General features: G+C 36.9%; 1 protein-coding gene across 1 annotated transcript; it reads right to left on the bottom strand.

The window, feature by feature from the left end:
• Positions 1-9527: 9527 nt before the first annotated feature.
• Positions 9528-13792, bottom strand: LOC139734408 (3 beta-hydroxysteroid dehydrogenase type 7-like). Its single transcript, XM_071645195.1, has 4 exons — positions 13692-13792; positions 12361-12530; positions 11431-11595; positions 9528-10430 (listed from the first exon to the last, which is right to left on the bottom strand). Exons 2-4 carry the CDS (start codon positions 12518-12520, stop codon positions 9652-9654), a joined length of 1104 nt encoding a protein of 367 aa, XP_071501296.1. The 5' UTR covers positions 12521-12530; positions 13692-13792; the 3' UTR covers positions 9528-9651.
• Between the last annotated feature and the right edge of the window lie 144 nt (positions 13793-13936).

Here is a 13936-nt window from a genome sequence, read left to right as displayed (position 1 = left end):
TCATGATATTCAGTGTAAGAATTAATACAAGAAGACTAGTGTATTTAAGGTATACCAGTTTATAGGCAAATTGTTCAATAATAATCTACACTAAAATATACTGCTATATACCTTAAACAAGTGGGACTGTTTCACGTCGATAAAACGCGCAAAAACATGCATCAAATTGCACCATTTGCAATATCAAAATGCAAAAAGTTCTTATCGTGGGAGGGGGGACACCCCCCTCCCACACCCTCCTCTCCCCCTTCGCTCGCTCCACTCGCTCGGGTTCAGTCGCGTTTATGATATTCAGTGAAAAGAAATAATACAAGAAGTGTATTTAAATCATATCATTTTATAGGCAAATTGTTCAATAATAATCTACACTAAAATATACTGCTATATACCTTAAACAAGTGGGACTGTTTCTCGTCGATAAAACGCGCAAAAACATGCATCAAATTGCACTATTGGAAAATCAAAATGCAAAAAGTTCTTACCGTGGGAGGGGGGAAACCCCCCTCCCACACCCTCCCCTCCCCCCTCGCTCGCTCCGCTCGCTAGGGTTCAGTCGCGTTCATGATATTCAATGAAAAGAATTAATACAAGAAGTGTATTCAAATTATACCATTTTATAGGCAAATTGTTCAATAATAATCTACACTAAAATTTACTGCTATATACCTTAAACAAGTTCAACTGTTTCACGTCGATAAAACGCGCAAAAACATGTATCAAATTGCACCATTTGCAACATCAAAATGCAAAAAGTTCTTACCGTGGGAGGGGGGAAACCCCCCTCCCACACCCTCCCTACCCCCTCGCTCGCTCCGCTCGCTCGGGTTCAGTCGCGTTCATGATATTCAGTGAAAAGAATTAATACAAGAAGTGTATCTAAATTATACCCTTTTATAGGTAAATTGTTCAATAATAATCTACATCAAAATAAACTGCCATAAACAAGTGGGACTGTTTCACGTCGATAAAACGCGCAAAAACATGCATCAAATTGCACCATTTGCAACATCAAGATGCAAAAAGTTCTTATCGTGGGAGGGGGGACACCCCCCTCCCACACCCTCCCCCCCCCCCCCTCGCTCGCTCCGCTCGCTAGGGTTCAGTCGCGTTCATGAAATTCAGTGAAAAGAATTAATACAAGAAGTGTATCTAAATCATACCCTTTTATAGGCAAATTGTTTAATAATAATCTACATCAAAATAAACTGCAACCATAAACAAGCGGGGACTGTTTCACGTCGATAAAACGCGCAAAAACATGCATCAAATTGCACCATTTACAACATCAAAATGCAAAAAGTTCTTACCGTGGGAGGGGGGACACCCCCCTCCCACACCCTCCCCCCCTCGCTCGCTCCGCTCGCTCGGGCTAGGTCGCTTCGCTCCCTCGCACACTAACCGCCCCCCCCTAAGATGAAATCCTGGCTACGCCGTTGGGTGCAGTGGAATTGTAGCTGTACCAGTGCCACTTCAGCTGCAGTTCAAATAATGCATTCCAGATCAGTGTATTCTGGTGTTTCTCCGGTTTTCACATTGACATGGAAAATAATGCATGGTTCAACATATTGGTGTGAACAGGTATCGGGACAAGATATCATCATAGCTGATCACACATTGTGACCTGTCTATACATTAACTTATATACAAGACTTCTTGCTGGACTTCACCTTCATTCTATAGGTTTCCTTCATAGAGTAGAGGAGAACAAATTCAGAGATCATAAAACTTCAGGGGTTCACGTCAGCAGTGAATGTTGTATCACCTTACAAATGTGCATGCTGGTCAACAACTGAAGGTGACCTCTAACACCAGGCCTGATAAACATGTGTAAAGCATGCAATTCAACATTTGCATCTATAGGTTGATAGATTGACTGTGGTCTAATTATGTCAACTTCAACAAGACATACTGTATTGGGATTTAATTTTTTTTTAATCTGCGTGTGTGTGTGTGTGTGAGAGCAGAGACAGAAGTAGCTTGTAAATACTGTAAGATATGGGTTTGCAGCACTTTATTTTTGTGCAGGTTATCATTGGAAAATAGAGTCTTTACATACTAGAGGTTGATAGTTTGAGTTATCAGTATGGGCAGGGTTTGACATTAGTGGTGGCATGGGGCCACTAAAAATTGATATCTGGCCACTAAATTTCCAAAAATGCTATGTTTTGATGTCCCAATCGGGCACTTGAGATTCAAAATGGATTGTCATATTTCTCTTTATTTTGGGCCACTGACTACATTTTTTTTTTTGACCACCAAAATTTGAGATTGAAAGAGTTTTAATAGTGGCCTGTATTAAAAAAAAAGTTTGTGTCAAGTGCTGGTACATGTATAGGTATTCTTTTTTAGTCAATGTAAATAAATGAATTAATATTGAACATATATTTTGATTTGTTACTGGTTTGTGCAAATTTAGCTCAAGATTTAATACAAATCTGCTGCCACCTTTTCAATTACCAAGTGTTTTCAGTTTAGTGATGTGTGCTGAATCTCTGATTTCATTGCTAGTGCCACAAGTATGTATCACAGGCATTGTTCTTCATAAATTTATCAAATATTTGTAAATAAATCAGATTTTCAAGTATATAAAGCTTACACCTTGAATAAAACGTGTGTGGATATATTGTATATATCTACCTTGTATGTATTAAGTTTATGTACGTATTACAGTGTTTCTACTGTCTGGCACTGGTTGTCTTTACACTGTATTTGCCACCTGTTTGGCATGTGAAACTGTACTTTAAAACTATGTTTCCAGTCAACAACAGCATTCATACTGTAAAATAAGTTTAAACAGAATGTATGTAGTTCAAGCTCAAGTTCAGGACAATTTGATAATCCCATAATAGTAGCTTACTGTGTCCTCTTACATTATCTTTCGTATGAGCACAAAAGACCCTATACATTAAAGCCCCTTTTCTCACAGATAGAATTTTTAATGTAATTTACATTGACTAGGCCCATCCTATTTCATGAGTCCAGACAACTAGTGAATTTATATCTCTCCTGACTGGATGGAAAACATCAATTGCTAGCATAGATAATACCTTTTACTATGAGTGAGTACTAGCTTTTTTTTAAACACCTCACAAAACATTTCAGATAGCATTTTAGTATGAAAAAAGTTCATGTCCCATAACTTGATACAATGCGAAAAAAAAAAAGGATGCTGGTTTGTGTCTTTAAATGAATTTGCATCAAAGTCGGTATTCACAACATATAGCATTTAACAGAGCAGTATTGTGGATGTGAGTGTTCATTACATTTTCTTACATGAGAACTGGACTATCTTATTCAAGATACAGGCCTCAGGTGTGTCAAGTTCATCTCAATTTCGAACTCAAATAACTTGATTTCTTCACCACAACCCAAGAATGCAACAGAGAAGAGCAAATAACATTTACAAAATGACTGATCTCTCATGAACTCATAATACATCACACACACAAAATCTGTCATGCACTCTCACAAGCAAGTCAAATATATGCACAGCATTTATGTGAGGTTGATTAATAAATTCCTGTCAAGATGGTGAGAGGAGAAAGATGAATTAGTGTCAACAGATTATCCTTGTCTTGACAATCCCCTCATATGACCATCATGTATCATGTTCTGTCTCCTGTACTTGGCAACTTCTTGATCTTTGAAATACCAATCCCTAAACCATGGTTGTATGTATCACAGTTGATCCTGTTTCAAAACCTGATTGTCATTCATATCTTTATAACAGTCACATACATTATACAATTCCAAAGTGTACTCTCTGAATCTGACTACATGAATGTATTATATGACTGTAACTGTTGGAGATGATAGCATACATTTTCTCCCAAAATTAATTTTTGTCAGATGTACCAGTATAATCATATTGGAAATTTAATTCTAGCTGAAAGAAGTTTTAGAAATGCCTAAAACAGATTTCCCAATTACTGGTAGGTATTTGGACAGTCTTGAGACTACATTCATTTTTTTCACTGCACAACTGATTTTAATGGGCTCTGTAGGAAATGACATTAGAAAATAAAATCAAAGTGCACAACATACAAACCAAGAAATCTTGCAGTCAATGTACACTCATCAGGTGCCATTTGTGCAAGAACTTAAAGGTCCTGTTTACCTTTGGAAGCAGTGATTTAAACGTTTTCAAGATATCACTTTTGATGCATATGTGTAAGTCAGTTGTATCACAAAACATCCTACTGAATACAATTTTTGCAATAAAGCCTAAAATATAAGGAGATATCACTATTTTTCTCACTAAACCGTAACTGTAGACAGTTTAGTCTGGAACATTTTTATTATAATTATTGTTCACATTTTGTCTATTAAACAATACTTTAAATTTTTACATTGGTTGTTTCCATCCCTAACTCACATTTTAGTATTTTGAAGCACTAATACTGGATTTTAGTTTCATCTGCAAATGGTAAATTATGCCTTTAAAAGAGAAGTGTTTTCTGAATTCAAAGAGATAACATGACTTTATCCTTGGATACATAGTCATGCACACAATTTTGATAACATGGTACTCGGCAAACATGATTAATTACATCTCGACATGTTTGATATTGATATGTTCAAAAGTCATCACTGTAGGTAACATGGCTCTCACAGAGTCACCAAGCATCAACCGGCTGTACAAAATGTCAGACTTCCACTGCATCTTGTTTGTGGGTTTTCAGTACTTAATTAACACAATGGTTTTTGTACACCATTCATGCAGGTCCAGGTTTTTGTTGTTTGTTTGGTTTTTTTTTTAAAGTACATTGTATTCTCATTCACTTACCAATATGATGACTGAAACAGAGTGACAACTTATGAATGATTTCATTTTGTTTTGTTTTGTTTTTTTTTTTAGGCCTTTTTATGTCACTGGTCTTAAAGACATTCAATCAACTTTGCACATCATTGCTATTTCAACTTGGACACTCGCATGGAGTGCACACAGTATCACGGTACAGAAATAATATTCTGTCGTCAGTACACAACTGAGGACACTGCGTATTGAGACCAAATCGTCTTTTGAGAATGAGAAGGGTCCTTATCATTCTCAACAGATGAAATGATACTGTATCAGTGTTCCATGAAACTAAACATGTGGCAAGTGGTCAAAATATTCTATGCACACATATTTTATTGCATCGTAACTAATTCTTGCATTCATTATTACAGATTTAGAAAAAAAAATGATTTGTCATGATTCTGAAAGAACTGACAACAGAAAAATCACAGCCACTAAAATTAAAAGGAATGTAAGATTGAAAGACTGATTATATTGTGTTAACATCAGAAAAGAGCGAAGTCAGAAACCATCACACTAGTAATGGCAGGCAAACTTATTCCCCATTGTTGTTGAAGGAAACGTCATGGCTTTATTACAATAAAGTCCATGCTTTTGCTTGTAATGAATAGAAACCATTGTAGACACATGGAATACATACAGTATATCCAGCATCTCACAGTGAGTACATTTACCTACAGTGAACACTGAAGAAGGGCCTATCTGAGCACAAGATTGAATGATTTTAAAAAAAAATCAGAAGACTAACAACAAAAACATGAACAGAATACAGTCTTGTATGTGGTAGTAATGATAATGGTGCAGAGATATCAGCCCCAAGCTGAATCATACATTTTAATAGGGACTATCAATTCACTCACGCGTGACTGCAAGCCACAATGGCATTGCTGTATTCATACTACCCCTGCTTTGAGTGAAATGTATGGAAAAGGAAAAAAGAAAATTAAAGCCAAATTGTGGTGTGATTGCTAATTGACAGATATGTCTATAACTATTGTAATTGCAAAAGTTGAAGAGAGGTTATCTAATGCATGGCTTGACATTAGTGATGGCCCTGGGCCCTGTGTTACCACTAAAACATTGATGTTGGGCCACCAAATTCTCCCAAAGTTTATCTTTTGGTGGCCTAATCAGGCAGATAAGATTCAAAACAGATTATTATGTACAGGGTATCCTGTAGACAATAATATCCCAATCCTGTTGAGAAAGCATGTCCAGTTACAGACACCTGGGCATGCTAATAATAATATGAACACTTGTAATGTGCTGGTATCTATAATGAATAAATGCTGATGGCACAGAGAAAGGAATATGAAGAGAGATATGAGAAAAGGGATGAAGGAAACATTTACAAAACTGCTTGTCTCAATAACCAGGTTTTATGGGAAATCTTAAAGTTACTAAGAGAGGACAGATAACAAATGTCTTGGAGTTTATTCCACAGAAATGGAATAGCCAGCATTGTACACTCAATATCGTTAATTCTGTGACCAGTAGACACATAGACATGACATACAGGCTATGTGACTGAATGTATACAGGGGAACAGATATATTCAATTTAGGTACATATAGATGTATGTAATTACAGTATATAGATACAAATGGTAGGACAGATGTCACACAGTATGATCACATTTAGGGCATTTCTCAAAACAAGGCGCAGTATTACAAGTTTGTACAGTTTATCTCATTTATAGGAATCTAACTTGAGTGAGGGTATTCTGATTTATCAAAGCAAACTAAGAGAAATGAATACTGTATGAGCTGAAATCTTTCGCGGTGGTTTTAACCAATTTCGCGAATCGCCTTTGAACCGCGAAAATAACAACGCGCGAATAACTAAGTTCAGTAGACCCTCGCAACCGCGAAATCCTCCAAGTAGCAATTTGCAAAAATATCTGCACATTTCAGCTCGTACAGTAGAACTGAATTTTGGATTCTCATATTTCAAATGTTGAATCTTGATCATTGGAGATGTGACTGACCCTAACCAGAATTTTTCCATGAAGCATTTCAGTACCGTACAGGATACTTTCCATGCTGCAGTCAAACTAGATCTCATTATAGAGTTCTTTACTAGAGAGAAGTTTTCAGAAATTCTCTCATACCTGTTAGTATTCCGCCTGGAAACAGAAAGTACCTTAATGATGATCATGCATTCCCAACCCTGCTAAATGGCCCTATAATACTGCCTGTAGGTTGTTAATGACAATGCTCACACAAATTTGTGCTTCCTTGAGAAGCAAGTGATGTTAGGGTACCTATAGATGATTGTTCTCACTAGAGATGGCCTGGCAATTACCAGTTTCAGGGATGCACTTTGAACACACTGGACAATTTCATTTTATTTGTTGGTTACCTCTTGAATAAAACACATCAGGACCTTGGTCAATGCATGCAGACTTGCTATAGGAGACCGCCAATACATGATAAGTTACCAGACCCACTTCAATCTGATAACATTATTTCCTGCTGTTATCATAGTACATGTAGGCAAAAATAGGAGGAACACTGCAAAGTCCTATGTACATTTTGATTATACTTATTATCTCTCAAGATGCCAGAAATGAAGTGCTTACGGAGGTTGACATCATTAACTGACAGATTAGATGGGCTTTGCAAAAACAGATTTACACTTCAACTTAGAGAGTAGCCAGTGATACGAGGTTGTGCATTATGATATGTCTCAGAGAGTGAGGTAGAACAATATTTTGTCAGGTAGAGAATTGTGTGTATAAATGAACCTCATTATAATGAGGACCTATGAATCACAACAAATAATATCAGGTTTTGTCAATACATCTGGGTAATACAACAAAGAAATATATGAACAATAAAAACAAAACAAAAAAAGAAATATAAAGAGTTTGGACACTGCAAAATTACCTTGTTATTAGAAGTTTTTCTTGTATCCTAGCTCTTTAAAACCAAGTACTACCATGCTGACTTCAATGTGTCTGCCTTATCACTAATTTCTTCTATCATTTCTTTTTTTATTATTTAAAAACATACATTGAGGAACAGTGCTCCACTCAGATACATGCTGATCACAACTATTTAAAAAAAAAAAAAAAAAAAAAAAAAGTTGTGATGTATCATTTTAGAATAAGCTACTGGTTTTATCCTACAACTCGTGCAACCTGGTAAAAATATTCTCTTTGTTCCTGACATGTTGGAAAAATCATGCCTTGACATCAATAATATAATTATTTTGCTTTGAATGTAATCAACCCATCCTGAAATACTCTATGTACAGATTAATAATAACATTACATCTACTTGACTGGGAAATTAACAGACTACATGTATATTCAGTAGCACAGAGTGTGCAAAGATTACATTACCATACCTGTACAGGCAAATCAAAATGTGTGTAATCATGACTTTGTGAAGCATGTTTCACTGCCTTTACTAGTATACTGTACAGATATCCACTAAATGTATGGAATGGAAGTACACGTAGCAACAATCTTTGCACCATCACTTTTATTTGTAGCATTCTGGCCCTACATAATCATTTGGCACAATCATGGAGTGCGCATTGTACGCAAAACAAATAACTGTATTGTATCAAAAATACATGTTACATCTATCAATGCATCCAATAGTTAGCATATATTTTGTATGGCGTCTGATAGGTTATCACTTACTCTGAATCGCACATCATTTTAAATCAAATGAATCATGATACAAGTGGTGACTCATAAACGGTGACTTAATAATTTTCACTCATTAATACCATTACCCTCGGGCATACACACATTTAGCAAATTGGAATGGTTGAGATGGTACAAGGTCAACAGCATGATCAGGGTACCCAAATGCACAACAGGGGGGGAAAAAAAAAAATGGTGAATTTGTTGTTGATGTCTTTTTTCTTTCTGTTGTTGTTGAGTATACAAATTTTGACTTGATATAAAAAGAATGAATATTATCAATCAAATTAGCATAATTTAGCATTTTAATTGGGGATGTCAAAGTACACAAAAACTACTGACATATTGCAAAAAAAAACATTAAAAGATAGATAAATAGGTTTTTTTCTCTGAAAATGCTTGTAAATATTCCTGATCAATACCCCTTTCATTCATCATTAGAACATAACCATAACATTTTATGAAATACTAATTAATCACATATTATAGTTAACACAGTACAAGGTATGCTGAACTAATGTTGTGCCTTGCTAGACATGCTGAAAAAAACAAAAAAAGCTAAACCTTGTTTTCTCCTCAGTGGTTAAAAATGGCTCAAAACTCAAAACTGCCTGAACATATACCACATCAATTAAAACATCACAAGGTCATCTTAATGAGCCAGCATTACTTTCCTACCATAAACATGACTTAATGAGCCAGCATTACTTTCCTGCCATAAACATGACTTGTGACCTCATGACTTTCTCAAGTAAATAGGATCGTGCTGTCTTTATTGCATGAAAGAGATGTCAAGGAAAAAAAAACCCTTGACAAGGCAAAAATTCCCAACAAGGATAGTCTCAATATTCAGATGGACCCGAAACCCCAAACACTTTTTTTTTTGCATTAAATTGGTTTTGAGGAATTTTTTGATTACTAATCTTCAGTACTTTTTAGAAATCAATCTCCAGTGACTGAAAAAAAAAATCATCAATTGTCTGAGCATGTATTTAAAGTCAATTGGTGCATTTTTCAAGAAGTTACAACTGTTATAAAGTGAAACAAGTGTGATTAGATACCCTGATATTCATCACAAAGCAATGTGTATTATGAAAGAAATTACTGAAATACAAGGAGGAATACAAGAAACTTTAAGGCCCTCTATTCGCAGATACATTCAAATCATTTTGTGAACCTCAATGGCCCGAGGTCATAATATACCACATTCTCTCCTGTAAAATGCCAAGCTTCTTTCAACTGCTTCATCATACGTGTAGAGCGGTTCATAGCCTAAGCATCTATGGGCTCCTTCATAGCTAAAGTAGTAAACTCCATGAACATAGGATACTGTTGTTGTAGTGAAAAAGAGCTTCAGTCTCAAGAAAGGTTGTAACAACCATGCCACAATTTCAACCAGAGTTGCCAGAATGTAGAGAAACCAGTATGGCACGGTGAAGGTGGACATCTTGGCTCCAACACCTATAACAAATGGTGTGAAAAAGTCACTGATCTTACCAATGGGAGTGTCGTCAGTGACAAAGAAAGCTTGACCTGATACTAGCTCCTCAGTAGATGGCTTCATTAGCTCCTTTATAGCCAGGATGTGAGCCCAAGCTACATTGCCTGCATAGGTACACTGATAGCGGGAAACTTTGTTGCCCATCCGCACCATGGTGCCATACTTGCTACACTGCTGAAGCACCCCACTGTTATAGGAATCTGCCTCACCATATACAGGTGTTGGTCTCAGAGCACAGGTTTGGAGTCGTTTGCCATTCTGCAAGATCAAGTTATTTGCCTTCAACACTAGTTTCTCTGCTTCATATTTGGTGGTTGCATACAAGCCAAAATGGTGATGTTGAGGGATGCCTAAAGTTGTCTCAGTGCCACTCTCTATTGGCTCCTGACCAATAACAACATCCACAGTGCTGGTGTAGATGAGGTACTCTATGTTGTTATCAATACACGCCTGAAGAACATTCTCAGATCCTGTAGGAAAACAAAATGAAATGTACACTCACTTATTAACATTCACATGATTGAGTAACACAAAAATAGTATAAACACCATCACAGATCAATATGGGGGATTCCAGAAGGAAAGGTCTCTGATTTCTTTTGTTACACTACACTACACCTTCCATACACAGAGCCCTACAAAAAAAAAACAAAAAAAAAACACCATACAAACAAATTGAGAGTTGAGAGCTCCTGACAGTAGATGGACACACCTTGGGCTGTCTTTCTCTCTTTATTAAAATGCCTTCATCATGATCTAGCTCATATGGGTGTGGTTCGTTTTTTTCTCTCTCTCTTGCAGTAAAATTATTACAAATATTTTACTACCTTTGAGCTTCGGAACCACACAAAGCCTTCTATACAGTATAAATCAATATGTTTAAATATCAAAGTTTATATGTACACAGTCAAGTGGGCAGGGGGCTTCTAAAAATCCATTTTGTATAATTTCATAATCACAGTGTACCAGTGAGAGAGTAGAGCAGTATGAAGTGACTGATTTCCAGTGCAGGGATATATTTTGAGCAGGCATGTTTGTACATTGGTTTACTGCAACCAGCCTAGTAATAATGATATAAAATGTATTTTACTTTTTGTACACTTTTGATTTTAATACCCTTTAAAAGCTTTGTATGCTCGCCATAATCACTGAATATTTGGTTTAAATATAAATAATATTGCTTTTAAACAATTGCATATCTTGCGTGACAGAACCAGGGCCCTGTTTTATCAAAAGATAAAATCGATTTCAAAGTTCCTTAACACACAGGCTGCCATAGACTTATCATAGAAATTGACTTTATAATCAATTTCAACTCTTCACAAGACAGGGCCCTTAGGTCTACAAATTTATGTGATGGCATACTCAGAAAATCACTGAATTGTGTTACAACAGACAGCTGATACTAGTGTGAGATTCAGACCTACAAATGTAGGTATGTGGTAAATTTTAAATGAGCATTTCCCTTTACCTTGAATATTGCTGGCCCGTAGAAGCTCAGCATCAGGTATGGGCGAGACATCAATATAGCCTGCAGTATGAATGACGACAGTAGCATCACGACAAACCTTCCTGATTTCATCCAGGGCTAACAAGTCTCCTTGCACATGGCTCAATGTGGCACCAGGCTTCACTACTGTCGTGGGTAAAGTTAGGACAACAAGTCAGATAACGGTTGGAAAACAAGATCCTAGCAGACTATCACAATGGCGTATCAGAAGTCATCCTATGATAGGATGAATTCTGATACACAATTGTCCAGAGGATTACATCTGGTGTTTAATTTTGATCACACCGAGAACTATATAATGTAATTTTTATACAAGGATGGAATAAAAATAATCAGTCTAACTCACAGAGACTACAAAACTGAGTCGAAGTGAAAAATCTTTTCTTGAAAGACTGACTTTCGACAGAAAAAAAGAATGCTGACAAAAGTTACGAAAGAAAATGTCAATCTGGTTTTTAATTGACAATGTAGGCTGGACTGTACAGTACTGGTTGAGGTGGGGATTCATGTTTTGAACATTCTTAAGTGAGATAATGTGAAACCTCTTATGAAATATGAAAGAGCATGTAATTTTAAGAAGGATTCAACATTTATTTGATGAAAATTGTTTTTCAAATGGCTGAGATATCCAAAAAAGTGATAATAATAAAAGATGACATGCCACAACTTTATTAGGATCTCTTAATTTCACCTTGTTTTTGGATATCTCAGCCATTTCAAAACCGATTTTCATCAAATAAACTTTTGATACCCCTTAGAATTGCATGCTCTTTGACATCTCATAGAGTGGTTTCTGAATATATCTCACAAAACGTAAAAAGATGAATCCTCACCTTGACCAGAACTGTACACACCCTTTGAATTAAATTCAAAAAAAAAAAAAAAAATTACCTTGTAACTCTGGACACCAGTGGAAAGGTTTCAGGTCAAAGGTGCGGACTTCCCGAACCAGAAACTCTCCCTGTTCCAAGATCTGTTTCACAATGTGCTGACCAAGGAATCCTGATCCACCAGTGACTACCACTACCTCACCCTCTGGACTCTGCATCATTCCAGTCAGTCTGTAGGGGAATATCACTGAATGTTGACATTACCAAATCATGTACTGGGTACCAGTATACAGAATATTTCATTAGTACCATCTCCCAGGTAACTAACCAAGAGTATGACTAATATACAGGTCAGGCTGCAATAGTGTGTGTATGGGGGGGGGGGGGGGGGGGGGGGGTGCACGGGTGCAGACCAAAGACACACACACACACACACATTTCTTTTTTTCTTTTTCTTTTTTTCATGTGAGCAGCTAGGGCATCACCATCTTGATGGAGAGTTAACAGACTCTTTTTTTTTTCTTATTGTTCTATGAGCTCACAAGGTATGCACATTGATGAAGAAGCTTAATCAAACCAGAATAACCAGAATAATCTCTTATATAACCAGTTAAAATACTAGTAGTAGTGCAAGGGCATCAGGATGATACTCTGGTGTAGCGTTCCATTATGACCCGGAGAATGCCACTCCTGATAAGTGATAGAAAGGAATATATTATTAATAAATTTATGGATGCTACACATCACATGACAATGGATTGTATATCCACCTACCAGATTAAGTGAATTTCTAAGCAGGATCTACCACACGTATTAATAATCAAGACAGCTTGGCAGGACCCCCCCAGGGGGGCGTTTCATCAACGAGTTCGTCGGAGGTTTTCACCGACAAATTTGCTATCAGCCAATCAGATGCAAGGATTTCAGTAGCTTTTAACAGTTGTCAGTGTAAATCACTGACAAAAAGTTTCATGAAACACCCCCCTGGTTGTCACTCACTGATGACATATGAGACAGAAGATCCGTCTGTCCGGAGGAGTCTTTTATTTTCATTGACGTTATCACTCTCCTTGTCACCTTGAGGGGGATCCGTAAAGCCAGACGCAGTCTCTCCGCAGAACATATCCCTGACGACCAGATACAGACCGATCTTTTGGTCAATGATGACTTATTATAAAAAAAATATATATCACAACAAGCATGATGATGAACAGGACATCCTTACATTAACAACAGTACAATGAACTGTGAAACCGTCAGTGCAGTGCACCAGTGCTCAGTATGAGGAGCAAGGCAGAAAAGGACCGGTTTGTATGGTATTTATGGATTACACATGTATCGGCTGTAATATGTACTAGACCTAGTTAAATCTACCAAATGTAAATACTGTACCAGTTCCATGTATTTTAGGCTCCTCTTGAAAGAGCCGAACAGTAGCACGGCACTCTGGTCTTTGCTTTTAAAACTGTTAAGACAGAAAGATCCGTCTGTCCAGGGTAGTCTTATGTTTTTTGACGCTATCGCACTCTCCTCGCCGTGAAGCCAGACGCAGTCTCCGCGGAACAGATCCCCGACGACCAGACCGATCTTTCGGTCACGTCCTTGCTCTGAGTCTTTTGATTTGGCTGCATGCAAAA

This window comes from Diadema antillarum, unplaced genomic scaffold (genome assembly GCF_040938485.1).
Source record: "Diadema antillarum isolate AM-2024a unplaced genomic scaffold, OU_Dant_1.0 seq00000525_RagTag, whole genome shotgun sequence".
NCBI lineage: Eukaryota > Metazoa > Echinodermata > Echinoidea > Diadematoida > Diadematidae > Diadema > Diadema antillarum.
The sequence above is the reverse complement of the archived record's forward strand: the minus strand, read 5'-3'. Positions and strand labels throughout refer to the sequence as shown.

Excerpts from the sequence above, each read along its gene's own strand:
- LOC139734408 (XM_071645195.1), bottom strand. The coding sequence starts at position 12,520 with ATGATGCAGAGTCCAGAGGGTGAGGTAGTGGTAGTCACTGGTGGATCA. Across the intron at positions 11,596-12,360 it reads CTGGTGTCCAGAGTTACAAG|TAGTGAAGCCTGGTGCCACA; the intron begins GTAATTTTTTTT and ends TACCCACGACAG. Across the intron at positions 10,431-11,430 it reads ACGGGCCAGCAATATTCAAG|GATCTGAGAATGTTCTTCAG; the intron begins GTAAAGGGAAAT and ends GTTTTCCTACAG.